Source organism: Montipora capricornis, chromosome 14 (genome assembly GCF_036669925.1).
Source record: "Montipora capricornis isolate CH-2021 chromosome 14, ASM3666992v2, whole genome shotgun sequence".
NCBI classification, from domain to species: domain Eukaryota; kingdom Metazoa; phylum Cnidaria; class Anthozoa; order Scleractinia; family Acroporidae; genus Montipora; species Montipora capricornis.
The window spans coordinates 36905786-36921586 of record NC_090896.1 but is presented as its reverse complement, the minus strand read 5'-3'; the positions used below and the strand labels follow the sequence as shown (position 1 = coordinate 36921586).

General features: G+C 40.1%; 1 protein-coding gene and 1 non-coding gene across 2 annotated transcripts in view; both read left to right on the top strand.

The window, feature by feature from the left end:
* LOC138031315 (oxysterol-binding protein-related protein 1-like) overlaps window positions 1–10252 on the top strand; it is a 41084-nt gene extending 30832 nt beyond the window's left edge. The window contains exons 25-31 of the mRNA XM_068879024.1: window positions 2275–2353; window positions 3422–3540; window positions 4507–4765; window positions 5022–5084; window positions 6576–6636; window positions 7820–7907; window positions 10007–10252. Coding sequence (XP_068735125.1) covers window positions 2275–2353; window positions 3422–3540; window positions 4507–4765; window positions 5022–5084; window positions 6576–6636; window positions 7820–7907; window positions 10007–10109 — 772 coding nt within the window. The 3' untranslated portion in view covers window positions 10110–10252. The remainder of the gene's footprint in view (window positions 1–2274; window positions 2354–3421; window positions 3541–4506; window positions 4766–5021; window positions 5085–6575; window positions 6637–7819; window positions 7908–10006) is intronic.
* On the top strand, window positions 7669–7742 carry Trnas-cga (transfer RNA serine (anticodon CGA)). Its single transcript has one exon. It is a non-coding gene; the product is annotated as a tRNA-Ser (tRNA).
* Window positions 10253–15801: the final 5549 nt, after the last annotated feature.

The window sequence follows — 15801 nt, the reverse complement described above, 5'->3', positions numbered from 1 at the left end:
TCTGGAGTTTGTTTTTTGTGAAATTTAATCGCTGATTGTTTCCACGCAGGTCCGCACGAGGACGAAAATACTGCTCAATTTTCACGAAAGTAAAGGAAAAGAACTTTAAAAACATGCATTCACTTTGAACTTAAGTTCGTAGGGTAAAAAAAACATTACAAAGAAACAGCCCCATTAAATTTACGCAACGATTTGTCCACGAGTTTTCCAAACTTTCAGCCACTAGTCTACTCGATCAGCTGCCTTTTCCAGAGCTTTTCCATCCTCCCGCTCACTTCTCTTTGAAGTTTCATGATAATTCGGAAATAAATGTGCCATTCTTTTGCCGGCCTGGAATTTTTTCCTCGGCGTTTTTGTCGCCATGTTATTTTAACTGATGCTTGAAAAATATTTATGAAAGTCAAGTAGACTAGTGCAAGACTGATAAAATCTCGCGAATATCAGTCGTGCAGTTGTCTACTTGTCTTTCATAAATATTTTAAATCAATTTTGACTGATCGCGATCTTCTCTGATCCAACGCTGTGCAAGACTTATCGTCCACGGTTTTTGCAAAGGTTTTAAAACCTCAACTTCACTAATGCTCGAAGTAATGCGTGACATTTTACAGTCGCGTTACCTGCGCAGTAAAGTTGCGCACCAACAATTAGCGCGAACGTCCTTAAGGAAGATTTACTGCTGGCTGTTTGGAATAACTATGATTATTATCACCCAACTAGTGGACTAATGCAAATCCTGCATTTTGATTGGCTACGCTACTAGAGGACTATTAGTAATAGTCCTCGAGTAGCAAAAAGCGTGACGCTTTCTTTCGTTTTATTCCCAAATAAATATTTCATCAACTTGCATTTGCTAACTTCTGTCCGACTAGTTGGGTGATACTAAGACAATTAGACCCTGCGCCCTCAAGGGCCACGGGTCAATAGCCCTTGAGGCGAAAAAAATTTACCCTTCGCCCTCAAGGGCCACAAATTACAGGGCTATTGACCCGCAAGGGATACGGGTCAATAGCCGATGAGGCAAAGCCGAATGGGCTATTGACCCATATCCATTGCGGGCAAAGGGTCTAATTGTTAAATAACAGTAAGGGCTAGTGGAACCAAACCATCAGGAGGCGGCGACTTGATCCCAGTGCTTAGGGCGTTGGGTTTGCATGCGGTTGCTCCGGCATCAAAATGCGTTCTAACTTCCGGTTTGGATATGTTTCCGGTTGTCCCAGATTCAACTCTACCACGCCTTGTAAATAGCCAGTTGGTTTCCTGGTTGCCTCCTGCCAGTTGAGGTTCTTGATCATGTTTCTGTTAAGTTTGACTTGTTTCTTCCAGGTTATTAAAACGTGGGGTGTTTGTAAAGTAGCTTGATAGCTTAGTGTGCTTCCACCTTGAAAACAAAGTATTTACATTTACAAGCATGGCACAAACTCAACCCCTTTCTCCAACACTTTCATCGTGACACACGCACACAAATCAGACAGAAAGTAAACTCAACAAGAAATGAAAGTTGAATCCAAGAAAGGTTTCCGCAGGTGAATCGAAAAATCTAAGTTACTGGTTACTAAATGAAAAAAAGCGGCCCAAAGTACATGCATGTCTTTCTATTAAATGATGTATACAAAGATATTACTTCCAAAAAAACTCAACTTTGAAGGCGCTGTTACACTGTGCAATTTTTAATGCAACTTGTCTCGCAATGCCATTTCTGCAAACGTTCCCACATTACGAAACAAGTTGTTTAACGGGTATATTACACTGAGCAACGTTTCAGTCACGCAACTTGTCTCGTTTCGATGATCACATGACGTTAAAGGATAATTTTCATTGGTTGGTGCCGCAAGCCGTTGCGACACAAGTTGCAGGAGAGATGTTACACTGCGCAATGCTAAAAAAAATTCGTTGCAATCGTTGCGGAGAGGAGAACTCCATTCTACTTTCCGCATCGATTTCTGCAACTGGTCTTGCAACGTTTGCATGTGGCCGTTGCAAGGTATGTTACATTCAGCAATGATTCGTGCAACTTGTCTCGCATTTCCCCTTTGCATTGTATCGTATTTTTTCGTATCGTATCGTATCGTTTGGGATCGCATCGTGTTGTATACTTTATCGGATCGGATCGTTTAGGATCATATCGTATCGTATTACATCCCTCTTTTCTTAATTCATCGAGACGCATATTTCCTCTTTTCTCGTTTGCCAAACTTCCCACGTGCATTGTTACTTGCTTTACGCGCCCACTTGGCAAGAATCAATCATTAAATTCATTTTTTACTACATGTGCAGGCACAATGAAGTTTACACGTGGAACAACGTCAACACCTGTGTACATAATATCATCGTGGGACAGCTCTGGATTGAACAGGTATCTAACATTCCTTCTCGTCAACTGATGTGATTTGCTCCGATAACAGGGCGAACGCTTGAAGTGGTTTGTTTTTTTTTTCTTCTTGCTACAACGAAATGTCCGTTATATAATATCCGTTTGGCCTTATCTTGCTCGCAAGGTCAAACAATCCTTGCAAAAATAGCAAAATATCTCTTAAGTCAAAACCGAAGAATTGTTCTGGTCAATGATGACAGACATATGAAGTCATGTGAAACAATCGGAAGAGGAAACAGACTCCAACGTCGGAAAAGGCGCGCAAGTGATGCCGGCCAAGTAGCTCTGTGTTGATTGGTCTAGATAATGGTACGAAAGGTTCCACAAATCAGCGGTCGTAGTAATGCAGAACAAGGCTGTGAAATTCAAGATTTTGTCGGTTTGTTATCTGAATCTTTATCAAGAATTATTTCAACACCTCCGGAACGTTTGATTCAAGTTCATTCACTTAATTGTTGTCAGAAGCACGATTTCAATCCATTGTTTCTCGACCATCGGGTGTGGCCTTTCGAGGTTAGATTGGCATTTAGCTATAGTCAATTCCTTCTTGTCTATTACGTTCGATTGAAACTTTCCTAAACGGCAAATGAAGGGGACAGCCTTTAAATTTCTATTTTTGACAACTTTGGCTAGGCATACCTGTTAGCCATCGAAAGGCATTACATTCAAGCTTCATTTTGTCGTCCTGTAACTCAGATGACATCTTCAGTGTTTCAGAAAAGAGGGGGGTCTCAGTTCAAAAACCCTACAAGGTCAGTTTTATGGCCCGACGAAATAATAAAAAAATTATAATAGTTTGGTAGGAGCTGTGGAAATTTCCTTGTGGATATCCTGCCTTACAAAAGTATCTGGAAGCCTGCATCTTATCGCAAGTTAAAAATAAAACACTTTCTGTATTCATATTCCAGAAGACGCCCAGTGAAACGACTTTGATTGGCGAGAAACTTAATTAACTGACTTAACATCTCATTTGAAGAAATAGCTCCAAGCCACTTGCATGCTTGGGGATGAAATCATCATGGATTGATTCTCTTCTGTTTTGATTCGCAGTACGGTCAAATGGAAATAACAAATCACACCACGGGGGATTTCAGTATTTTACACTTTAAACCTGGAGGCTGGTTTGGAAGAGAACTCAATAAAGTGGAAGGTTCCATATTCTCTGCGGAGTAAGTGAAAGAATACTCTGCGATATCGCAGTGTTACATGCATAGATGTTTTCGCCTGCCGTCACAGCAGCCGTGTTGGTGCACGGAACAATAGAGAAAAGGTCTTTTGGCAATTTGACTCTTATTATAATGAAAGACATGAGCCATAATTTGCTATTGTCTAGTGCATCAACATGGCCGTCTCATCACGTGATTGAAAACGATCTATACATACCTACTTAATTGACCACTCCTCATAACGGGCTTTGCAATGAAACGACAGCGCAGAACGGCAACTTTTAAAAATCCCAACTGGCCGGAGCAAACCAGTTTGACTGTTTACAAGTGCAGCCGAGAAGTTGAACCGGGGCTACCAGGATCAAATGTAACAAGTGGTCCGAGCGGGTCTTGCTGTAGAGTGGTTGCTGGGGAAGCGAATTTTTCTCACATACTCACCAGATCAAGGGCAATTCACTCATTTCAGCATTTCAGTCATAATTTCCGAATAGCGCTTATGAGTGAAACTGTTTTTAAGGCGCAGGGCAAATCACGCGAAGTTTTACACAGCGGCCATGTTAAATCCCGAGGGAGGGAAATGTTTGATTTCTCCCACCAAAACTTCTAAATCTTATCGAATGAAGTCCATTAACTTTCCTTTCAGCTAGCGCTTTGAGAATTTGGTGAATGTTCGCTTCTCGGCAAACCATTCTTGACGAAAGGTTAAATTTCCTTGACATTAAATAATTTTAAGCGCTAAGTTATACCTAGTTTATTTGTCGTTTTAACATTTATATCTTGTAATTCTTGTCATTTTTAACATTTATATCTTGTAATTCTTACACGGCATGTCTGAAAACCAGCTTGCTGAACCATTTACTGTGTTTGAAATAAAGTTGATTGATTGAAAGTTTGCAAACGTTAATCCTGCTCAGTGACGAGGTCTTAGATTTATTGACGGTATCTGTTAATTTTTTTGTCATTTATTAGCAAGAGAAAACGTTTTATCATCAGAGGGGACTGGACGGACAAAATTCAATGTTGCACTGTGGATAAATTCAACAAGAAGGACTTCAAGCGCGAATCGAAGCGCCGGCGATCGGACGCCAGTGAAGGGAGCAACGCGTCAGTTTCGGCCGTGTCACTTGACAGTTGCAGCAGTGGGAGCAGTGATGGCAGCGTTACTGTGGATTTTTCTGCTCCTAAAGACCTGTGGAGATTTCAAGAAAGACCCCCGCATAGTAAACAGGTAACCGATGCAACCAGCATGTTTGTGTGTTGGGGGAAGGTTGGGGAGTAGCGCAGTAGTAAGTTGTTTTGCGTTTTGGTCATCCCAGGAGAAAAAGAAAAAGTTTTGCTATCACTAAACGTCAGAAGGAGGGTGGGGGGGGGGGGGGGGTAATTGTCGCAGTTAATTGTAGATAGTAAAGGCTCCTCTACTATTTATCCGTTAAGTTTCTCTTTACATTGATTGAGTCTCCCATTTTCTTTTTGCTTTTCTCCAGATGTACAATTTCACTACGTATGCAATGCAACTTAACGAACTTCACGAAGACCAAAAACCTCAGGTAATCATTTTGTACTGACTTGCCTTGCTTTCAGAATGCCTGGAATGAAACAGCTAGAGCCCGGAAATTGAGTTCCTTCTTTTCATCTCTCTCCGCTTCTTTTACGAATTCCCAGTGAGTTCTCCACGACCAAAAAATCAAACCTTTTACGCCAAACAATGTTGGACCGGGTACCTTTTAGCGCACAAAATGTAATTTGTGATAATTTACAAATCAGTAAATTGCTATTTTTCTGGCACGTATCAGAGGCCTGGTGAATACAGTGGTTTGTGAGATTTAGGTTTGTAGTTTCAAATTCAAATTCAAATTAAGTACTTATATAGCGCATGATCCATAGGTAAATGATCTCATGTCCTTAAAATTAACAATAAGGTTATTTATAATGTTTTTAAAATGACTAATTATGATTATATTTACAGTGGCAAGAAGTATATAAAATAATCGTATCTTGAAGAAAGTAAGAAAGTAAAAAAAAAAAAAATTAATAATAAGCTTTTTGAAATAAAAATGTCTTGTTTTGTTTTGAAAGATTTTAAATCGTTCTCTAGTCTAAGTAATTCTGGCAGGTTGTTCCATTCAGAGGGTGTTGCCACTTGAAAAGCTCTGTCTCCTGTTGTCTTGTTTGATTTAAAAGTTGGTGGAGCCAGTAAAACTTCATTAGATGGGAGATTATATGGTGATTTCTTCTTGACAGGAACTAGACTTTGTATGTAATCAGGTGATAGCCCATGTATTGCCTTGTAAGTCATCAATAAAATTTTGTATTTAATTCTTAGTTTGACTGGTAGCCAGTGTAGTCTGAACATCAACGGCGTGATACGACAAAAACGTGTTGAGTAACATATATGTCTAGCAGCCGTATTTTGCAAACGCCGAAACATTTTAATTCGACCATCAGAGCATCTATAAAGAAGACTTTTACAATAATCCAATCGGGCTATTATCGTTGCCTGTGTTAGTGTACGAGCTGACTCATATGTGAGATGCTTCCTTATTCTCCTTATGTTGTATAGATAGAAATATCCCATAGCGCACATTTTCGTTATATTGGTATCAAATTTCATGTTACGATCGAACCATACTCCAAGGCTACTCGCCTTCAGTCTTGGAGCACAGCTTACAGCCAGCTGGAATCAGCTGTATGCTGGTTTTTGCTGAGGGAGGAAAACCGGAGAACCCGGAGAAAAACCTGCGAAACAAGGTGGAGAACCAACACAAACTTAACCGCCACTTGTGGCGGCGTTGGGTCCGGGAATCGAACCTGGGCCACATTGGTGGGAGGCGAGTGCTCTCACCACTGGGCCAGTTTTTTTAGTTTTGGTCTAGCCTGGTGTCAATCCGCCCATCCAGTGCTAGTCAAAGTGAATTAGAAAAGCTCAGAATTTACGACTGCAGGAGAGATTGAAGCAACTGATGTTGTTTACCGTTCTTTGTACTAAGTGTGTATGTTACAAAGATTAGCTTAAACATTTTCCTTTTTTTTTTCTATAGTTGCCGCCCACGGACTCAAGATTAAGACCAGATTGTCGCGCTCTGGAAAACGGCGATTTAGGTACGTTGCGCAGGATTTCCCTCCTTTTTCTTAAGTAATTTCCATTATCACCAAAAGCAATCGTTGAGTTTTTTAGTCACGAATTTTCCATACCCCTGCCCTCAGCTCTGATTGGCTGTATTCGTATGACCATCATTGGGTACGCATTTTACCACGCGTTCGTTAGCATTGGATACGCGTTTATCCGAATTTAAAATAACGATGCTGTGCTTGAATCCTGCATGTTAGAACGGTTCCTGAAGTGGACCTCATGTTACAAAGATGTTCAGTTTGTTACTATAAGGCGACGATTGCTTAAATTGTGCAGCTAGGTGCTAGGATCACTCAGTTCTCTCATTCGTCTTTAACCCGCACTTCAAATATACATTCAATTCATTTATTTACGTAATTTTAATTTATTTACTTAATTTTAATTTATTTACTTAATTTTAATTTATTTACTTAATTTATACACGGTAAAAAATTCATCAGGTACAATTCCATAAAAGAGATTTGTAAAATCCTAAAATCTTAAAATCTAAAATCCTAATCCTATTATTACATTAATTTACAAAATAAGCTACCTACAGACCTGATTTCCATGAATGCCGTGTATTTAAAAATTTTGATAGAGAAGGCGTTTAAATTGATCTATGGAACTAGATTCCCTAATGTTACGATGTAAGCTGTTCCAAAGAGTTGCGCCGCTGTAACTAAAACTATTTTTCATGTAGTTTTTTCTCGGAAACGGAACAACAATTTCATTCATCCAGTCCTGCACGGGAACAAATCACACCAACAAATTGACCTGGGGCACGTTTCTCGAAAGTCCCGAAACTTTACGGGTCGTTTTCGGGTGTCACAATTCCCTTTGTATCTCAAGAACAGAGAGTCGTCAAACTTCACAGTCATGTTTCTTTTAGTTACCTTGAAAACATGTCTAAAGATCGCTTTTCCAAAACAAGCGGTTGGCAGTTAATCAAATGGCTTTTCGGGCCCGAAAAGTTTTCGGGACTTTCGAGAAACGGGCCCCTGCTCTTTACTAAACTGTGTGGCTTCATAGCTCAGTTGGTAGAGCATTGCACCCGAATCGCAGAGGTCATGTGGTTCGAGTCCCGTTGGAGCCCTTACCTCAATTGTCGATCCAAGTGCGAGGATCACTCAGTTCTCTCATTCGTAACGTGAGCTTTATTCGTAACGACAGATGGTGCTACTCGGGAGAAAATTCGACTTGAGGAAAAACAAAGAGCCGCGAAGAAAGAGAGATCGAAGAGTGATCGATGGATACCCAGGTAAGGACAGGAAGGCGTCCTTTTTTTTATGCTATATAGATGGCTGGAGTTGCGCTTTGTTTGATCCGGCTTACACTCTTTACGACGCCACGGAACCGGAAGTGACTTTGCATGCCAAGTCATTAATGTCTCCTAGATTCTTGAACTAATCATCTTTAACTGGGAAAAGATTGCTAGGAATATGAATGTAATTGTGTGGCGACAAGAAAACAGTTCACTTCCGGTTACCGTCCGCATCTCAAAAACGTCGCACGCTTAATCTCCTTTTTGTGTGAATACGCAAACCACATTCTCTTCTTCGTGTTGGTTAAGTTGCGGTCTTTCAGCAAATGCATTTTGAATGCGTAAACGTTTACAAGCATTGATGTATATCTTGTAATAAAGAAAAGACGCGCTTCGGGGAAAACGGAGCTTTTTCTCTTTTCTGAAAAGGCAATAAATCCAAACGTTTTTTTACGCAACGTGTTCTTTTAGTTACTATGCCGTATTAGAAACACGGGAAAGGGACGAAAACTATAATTTAGTCAACTGCATTTGAGAGGAGCGAATTAGTAACCACGTGGAATTCATTTCATGTGGGCTTTGATAAGGAGGGAAAACTGAAGAATCCGGCAAAAATTCCTCTTCCAGCAGAGTATTTCGCGATCCTTATAATGCCAAGTTTGGGAATAGAAAGCAGTGAGAGCCAGCTATCACCTCTTTTCTGTCGCGCCTTTGACAGCCAACTTGGATATATGCCGATAATGCGTTTTTTTTATCGCCGCAAACACATTAGGGAGCTTACGAAACGAGGACTTCATTTAAAAATACGAGTTCGCGTCATTCATATCACTAAGAAACTATTTTATGTAGTTTCGCGTTAAAAATGTGTAGTAACTGTCGAGGAATTAAACTGGTATGAGTGAGTTGGAAGCGTTGAGAGAGAACTGAAAATTCATCGTGATGTGCTGACGTCCTCCACAGAACCTTGAATTTGGTCATTTCACGTCGTCATTTAGGAGATGACGGCAAAAAAATGTACCAAAATGTAAAACGCACGTGCAGAGCGTGCAGAGCCATTGTTTTTGCTCACTAAACCTATTGTTATGTAGCGTCGTCGTTGCCGTCGGCGTCGTCGTTTCATAAGCTCTCTAATGTCTGCTTGTAAGCTAGTGTCGCCTGTTAAAGGGAACCTCCACTAAAACGACAAAATAACTTTAAACCACTGAACATGATGTTTACAATTAAGAAATTTTCAAACTTTTTCCAATGAAAGCGTTTGTATTCGAAAAAATATGAACTTCAAAAACGCTTGTTTTGACATTCAAATTTCCCGGGCGCCGCCATCTTGAAAAATTGTGACGTGTCGTTGTTGCCCTATTGTTCCAGAACAAACGCTCTTTGTGTCGCAAGCACGACACGTCACAATTATTCAAGATGGCGGCACCCGGGAAATTTGAAAGGCAAAACAAGCTTTTTGAAATTCACTTTTTTCGAATAAAAACGCTATTATTGGAAAAAGGTTGAACAATTTTAATTGTAAACATTACTTTCTGTGGTTTAAAGTTATTTTGTTAATTAGCGGAGGTTTCCTTTAAAGACCCTTATGTCCAGGTTTGACCCTAATTAGATGCACGCCCAATTTTGATATCCAACGCTTAGTGTCCCGTTAAATCCGAGCATTTGATATCTTTTTTTCCAACAAGGAAGTAAGTGTTAGGGCAAGCGTAATCTTAAAGGGGTAGTGTCACGCTATTTCAGTCAAACTTCAAAACACTAAAACATGTCTTTGCATCAATCAAGACCAAAACATAAGGGTGTAGTTTTGTTGCCAACAACAACTGAAGTGTATTGAAGCTATTCTTTGTTATGTGCATCTATGGATGGAGAGGATGGAAATGGATTGAAACTTGACGACGTGAATTTTTACACCCAGACACGAATGATGTTGTTGCAGAGCAAAGGGACACTTCGTGACGCTTATTTAAATCGGCGTGCGTCTGATTACTTGAATTTCTGGGCATATCTAGTTAAATCGACACGCATGCGCGTCAGACTTATTCTGCTTTAGCTATCATGTTGCTAACACGTTGAGCATGAATTTGCATTGTCTTTTACAGATGGTTTAAAGAAGATATAAATCCATATACAGGGCAATTGGACTGGATCTTTACAAATACATACTGGAATAGAGACTGGAAAGGTTGCCCAGATATCTTTTAGGAGTATCAAAGTTAAAAAAAAAAACTCTAGCTCGTTAGACACGGTGGGTTCTCGGTATCCAGCACTGCTATTGGACTTTGTGTTTTCTCGTTCCCCCGGCTGTAAAGATTACACTTCACTTCAGTGAGTCCGATGTTTCTGGAGCCTTACCTTCCGCTTTTTTCTCTCTACCTCGCCGAGACTCTTCGGCAGCTTCTTTCAGAGATTATGGCATCAGAGTGTAATGTATCTTGAATGACGGAAGAGAGCTTCGTATTTTAACAAATAGGGTTGCAAGCTGTTCCTTAAGCTTCGTTGTGAAGGTGGTGGTGATAACGATTTAGGAATTTGCTTGATATAGCAACATACAACATACTGTCAGTTGCAGGTCCAGATTTCTTACTATTTTTCTAATTTATTAACAATTGAAGCGGGCGTCGACCTGCGCGTGTCGCGGAAATGCTTAGATAATTTTCCAAGTGCTTTTTTATTCAGTATGTTTGCATTTGAGTAAACCAATCATAGATTTAATGGAGGATCTTGAGTATGGAATTTTCGTGTATGTAATAATTCACGGTATGTGTAACTTAATTTTGAAGCAAAAACCGTTATTGAAGCAGGCTCAATGGGAATAGAATTTAGATCACAGTGACGTCGTAGTCAAAAATAGCAGCGACTTGAAGGAGAGACGAAGGTATTAGAGCGATATTTTTTTTAATAGGACCTTTTAAATTTAATTCTGCTGGTAAAAACAGTTGTAGATGGTGCCTAAGGCCTCGTCTTTAAGGTTCACTTGTGTGAGAGGTCAGAGGTCTGACATTGCTCGACAAAGATTTTTCTTTAAGTGGAAATTCCATCTTGTATCAACGTCCTTGTATGTGCTGAATTTCATTTGGTAGACAAAGGAGCAGCGCAAACGCACGGTCATGTCAGTATTGTCAGGAGCAACAACATCATTAGTACAACATCAGTACAACATTATTAGGGACCTTAAGCAAGGAGAACGACGACGACGGCTACGAGAACGTTGTCTAAAATTATTATTTCCCGTTACTATAATAATTTTGCCATTGCTCCATGTCGCTCGGCTTAGAAAGTGTGAATACACATTCCAAGAATAAAATTAATGAGAACAGTGTGGATATTTAGAGAGAAAACTAAAAATTAATCGTCAGGTGCTCTCGTCCTCCACATGACCTCAAAGTTGATCATTTCGCGTCGTTGTCAAAACGAGAACGGCAAAGAAATGTAAAAGGCACGTGCAGGGCGTCCAGAGCGTGCAGAACTATTGTTTTTGCTAATTAAGCCTATTGTTTTGTTGCGTTCTCGTAGCCGTCGTCCTCGTCCTGTCTTAAGCTCCCTATTGTATTTGTGGAACGGCGTTCTGCAGACCAAGTTCTTGATTTTCCCGCGATACCAGACCTTTCCACCTATAAATCGCAAGTCTTGCATGAGAATGAGAATGGTCACTCCTTCAAGTCAAATCTTATTCAAGAACTCGTCTGAAAATAGCTTGATCTGTGAAATGCTGTTACTTAGACCAAGTATTGGGGCCCGTTTCTCGAAAGTCCCGAAAACCTTTTGGGCCCGAAAAGCCATTTGTGAAACTGCCAACCGCTTGTTTTGGAAAGCCGATCTTTTAACGTGTTTTCCAGGTAACAGAAAGAAAACGAACTGTGAAGTTTGACGACTTAAATCCTCTCCGTTCTTGAGATACAAAGGGAATTGTGACACCCGACAATGGCCCGTAAAGTTTCGGGACTTTCGGGAAACGGGCCCCTGGTTTCGTTCCAGATTTTTTTGTCTTCTCAGTTCCAAGGGAAGACTAAGTTGAACATTTTACGTGTCTATCACCTCAACAAAACTTTTCCACTTTATTTCAATACAGTGACTAAGGCTTGAAAAAGGCTTCGCAATTTGTTTCACGGACCAATGTTTGGCAAGGTTAAAACGAAGCTTCTCCTTATTCCCGCCAAGAAAACTCCTAATATGGGCAGCAAACAGTTCGATTGCCCAATCACATTACTGCATTTTAAATGATGTCAATGTGAGATGCCGATCGCTTTCCAGAAAGTTCCATGGAGAGATGACGTTGTGTGCATCCTCGTTCGCTAAGCCAATGAAAATTCGCGCTGGTTTGTTTTTGTTCGATACACCAATTAAATGTTTTGTATTTTTGTTTACGTTCTGTTTTTACATTGATTTTCAAGGTCATATGAAAGTCGCTCTATTCTCCGAAGAATTGTCCCAAATAGATTGTTATGTTTACAACCTTTTTATTGAAGACTCGCTTTCTAGTCGCTTTAAAGAGGGAAGAAGCGCATAGTTTGGTCCATGACCGAGCGGTGATGGGGAATGGGTTCGATACTGCGTTGACGTCACAAACGTCAACCCGATAGTAAACCCATTCGTCTTTCTTGGGGTGATGTAGCAGCTCTCTTAGCGTATAATGTGATTCGCTCGCTACCCAAACCCAAAAACAAAACACTAAACAACTGAAACAATGAATTAGACTTTGAAAACGATACAAGCTGCTTTCAAATACCAAACTATAGCAGGTTACGAGAGCTGCTACACTACTGCTTCCTTGCGCGGTCATAGATCAAATTACAAGTAGTTTCTCGAATTTTTGGGAGCTTACAAAACAACGATTTTGAAGAGCCTTTTACCGAGCAAAAGAATTAGTCTTAAACAAGAGAAGAGAATCATCGACTGAAAAGGATTATTTGAGGTGATACACACGTTAAGAATAAAAACTAGCGATACAACTACATGACGCTTCGGCGACCACCAGTCACAATTATGAAATGTAAAAAATGAGATTGGTATCGTTGAGTATAAAATGAACGTGTGAATGTACATTGGAATAAAGAGGGGTGCGGAAAACAAAGATCTCATTGGGTAAAAAGACTAGTCTTAGTCTTTGAAAGACTCAGACTCCATTCCAGCGAAACTTGACTGGACTACAGTTTTGCATTTGATAATGGTAACATGGCGTTGTCCAGAAGTCATCTATTTCTGTCGCTAGTCATTTACAACTGCAACAACCTTTAATTGCGACGATGCTAAGCCTTGAAAGTAGTTTCAAATTAGTTGTCTTTAAGTTTAATGAATGGCTTTCATATAGTTGTCTTATGACGTCACAATGTAATTTATGTCACTAGATTAAGACCATCACCTGAAGTAAAGATAATTTATATTTTAAATGAATTATTTGTGTTTCGCACATCTGGAGATTACAAGAACAGTGAATCTTTGTAGGTGATGATTTCATAAATAACTAAATGGTATTGGCAATCATAATATAAGTGGAGTAAAAATAGCGATTAATTCTACGTGTGTGTTTTAAGTCGCGCAAGGAAGGGAATGTGAGCGAAAACAAATTCTATAAATCCTGGACCCCATTATTTCCAAAGAAGGCCACATGCAGACTTTACTGTGTGTAAGGGCGCTTTCCTGGGCGACCAGACCTGTCAGTTTGTAAATAAAATGGAACACTCGCATGATAGTCTCTCGCATTCTTCTGGAGGAGTATATAACATCCTATTAAGTGTGTTACTTTGAATGCGTTGTAGAGTTAGTCCTTCCAAATGTCCGGTCTGGCCCGTCAGTTCTGTCAAATGGAAAGCGTCTTAAGGCTAGGTGATTTTCCTCGTCATTGGAGAACCCTTCGGGTCGAAACTGTTAACAACATACGTTGACGTCTACTCAAGAACTATGGTCAACTTAAGCCTCTGGCCCCTATGAATTTCCCTCTTTTAGATTCTACTCTGTTTAACGCAGATTTAATGCGTCAATGAAGAACCCCCCTTTTTCATGGTGCGCATACTTTCCGTGACGATGACTGATATATTCCAAAATAAGTCACCAACAGTCATTAATGAAAACAAATAAATAACGATAGCCGAACGAGGAGTGCCTAGAACAGAATGACTATTCCGCAGTACTTATTTCTCCTTCTGCTCTCCCAAACCAACCTTTGTTTTATAATGCCAAATGTAAGATAGAACTATGCAAAGTACCTAACAATTATTCCGTGAGGTTGCGTTGGGTATGAGGTGGATAATAGCTAACGACGCGAGTACCGACGAGTGGGACTTGTTGGCTGTAACCAATGTTATATGGAATGCAATATTTTTCAGGGGAATTTTCCTTTCCGCAACAAATTTTCAGCTTGGCTACACTTGGCGCGATCATTTCGTACGTGAGTTGATAAACGTCGCTTAAATTGTCTACCACGAAAATATGGCTTTATGGGCATCGAAATGGAATCAAATAGGCCGTTGCCGAGTTCTTGTCTGCCTCCTCTTGAAAGCGAGTCTAAAGCCGTGTTCACATTAGGTCTCGATTGTGACCGAATTATAATCGAATTAAATATGAAATGGGTTCACATCAACTAATAGACCTTTTCGGCTTGTACAGTTTGTTTTCCCAATACAGATCATGTGATAATACCAGAAACCCATAAGAGTTGAAACGTGTAACGGCCCCTTGTGTTCTGGGAAACAAGCTTCCGAATATTCAATTTGCTAAGTACCATATTTGGAACAACAAGAGCGAGGGGTTTCCAAATATGGTACTTAGCACTGAAGCATTCAACCAATCAGTTTGCACTGAATATTCGGAAGCTGTGAACGCGCGTTACACGTTTCAACCCTCATGGGTTTATGATAATACTCAGGAGGCTTGGTCCTTTGTTTTGTTCATTAAAAAGAGTGCACGCAGGCATATTCATGCTTGCATGCCCTCATTTTAATGAACAAAACAAAAGACCAAACCTCCTGAGTATTATGACATGTCTGTATTGGGAAAACAAAATGTACAAGCCGAAAAGGTCTATTGCAGTCCCTTATTATAACTGGATTATAATTACTTCAAACAACCTCAAGGTGGTTGTTTGAAGTAATTACAGTGCGTAATTGAACAAAATAGCGAGCACGTGGTGGTATGAGCAGACGAAACTTCTAATCGCTTTATGGAGCGAAGATTTGGATTTGTCATCTTCTGTTCTCAGAAGCTATCCTTGGTTCTCTCCTCGCCTCTAGCATGGTGATAATGACTGTGGCAGGCAAAGCGATACCGCGCTATTTTGTCTCACACTGCGATGTTACCCTCCCTATTGTATTTGAATGTGAACAGAACCATAATTGAATAAAATTGAACAGAGTATGATAGCCTGAATTATACTTCCGTTGATCATAATCAACGCGACGTTTTTCTTACAGAAATTTAGTTTTCATTCATTTGTAAAGTAGAACTATTCACAACACTCCTAATGTATTCGAAAATTAAATAACACGGAATACTGGCTAGGCGTGCATAAAACACGTGCACACTACAGGATAGCTATAAATACGCTTTGGTTGAGGTGCGCTGCCCCTTTGAGAGCGGAGGGTGAAGTTTGTTCACCAGTGTTGATCTGTGGAATGAATCTTTCGGCGGGTTGGTTCGAGGGATGACTGCAGTGAATTTTGAGGGCTCTTTTGGGAGCCGAGAGTGAAGTTTTTTCACCCGTCTTCGTGACTTTTAGAGTTTTTCTTATGTGCTCTGAGGGTGGTTTGAATTGATGTTTTCGTTGAGACAAAGGACTTCGTCTGATACTTGTGTTTAGTGTTATACATGTCACTATTCTAGCATGTGATACCCCTATTTCATTATTTTAGCGGATGAAGAGGGAGCTTGCAGTTCTTAAAGAGTCCCTGGAATCCTTCAC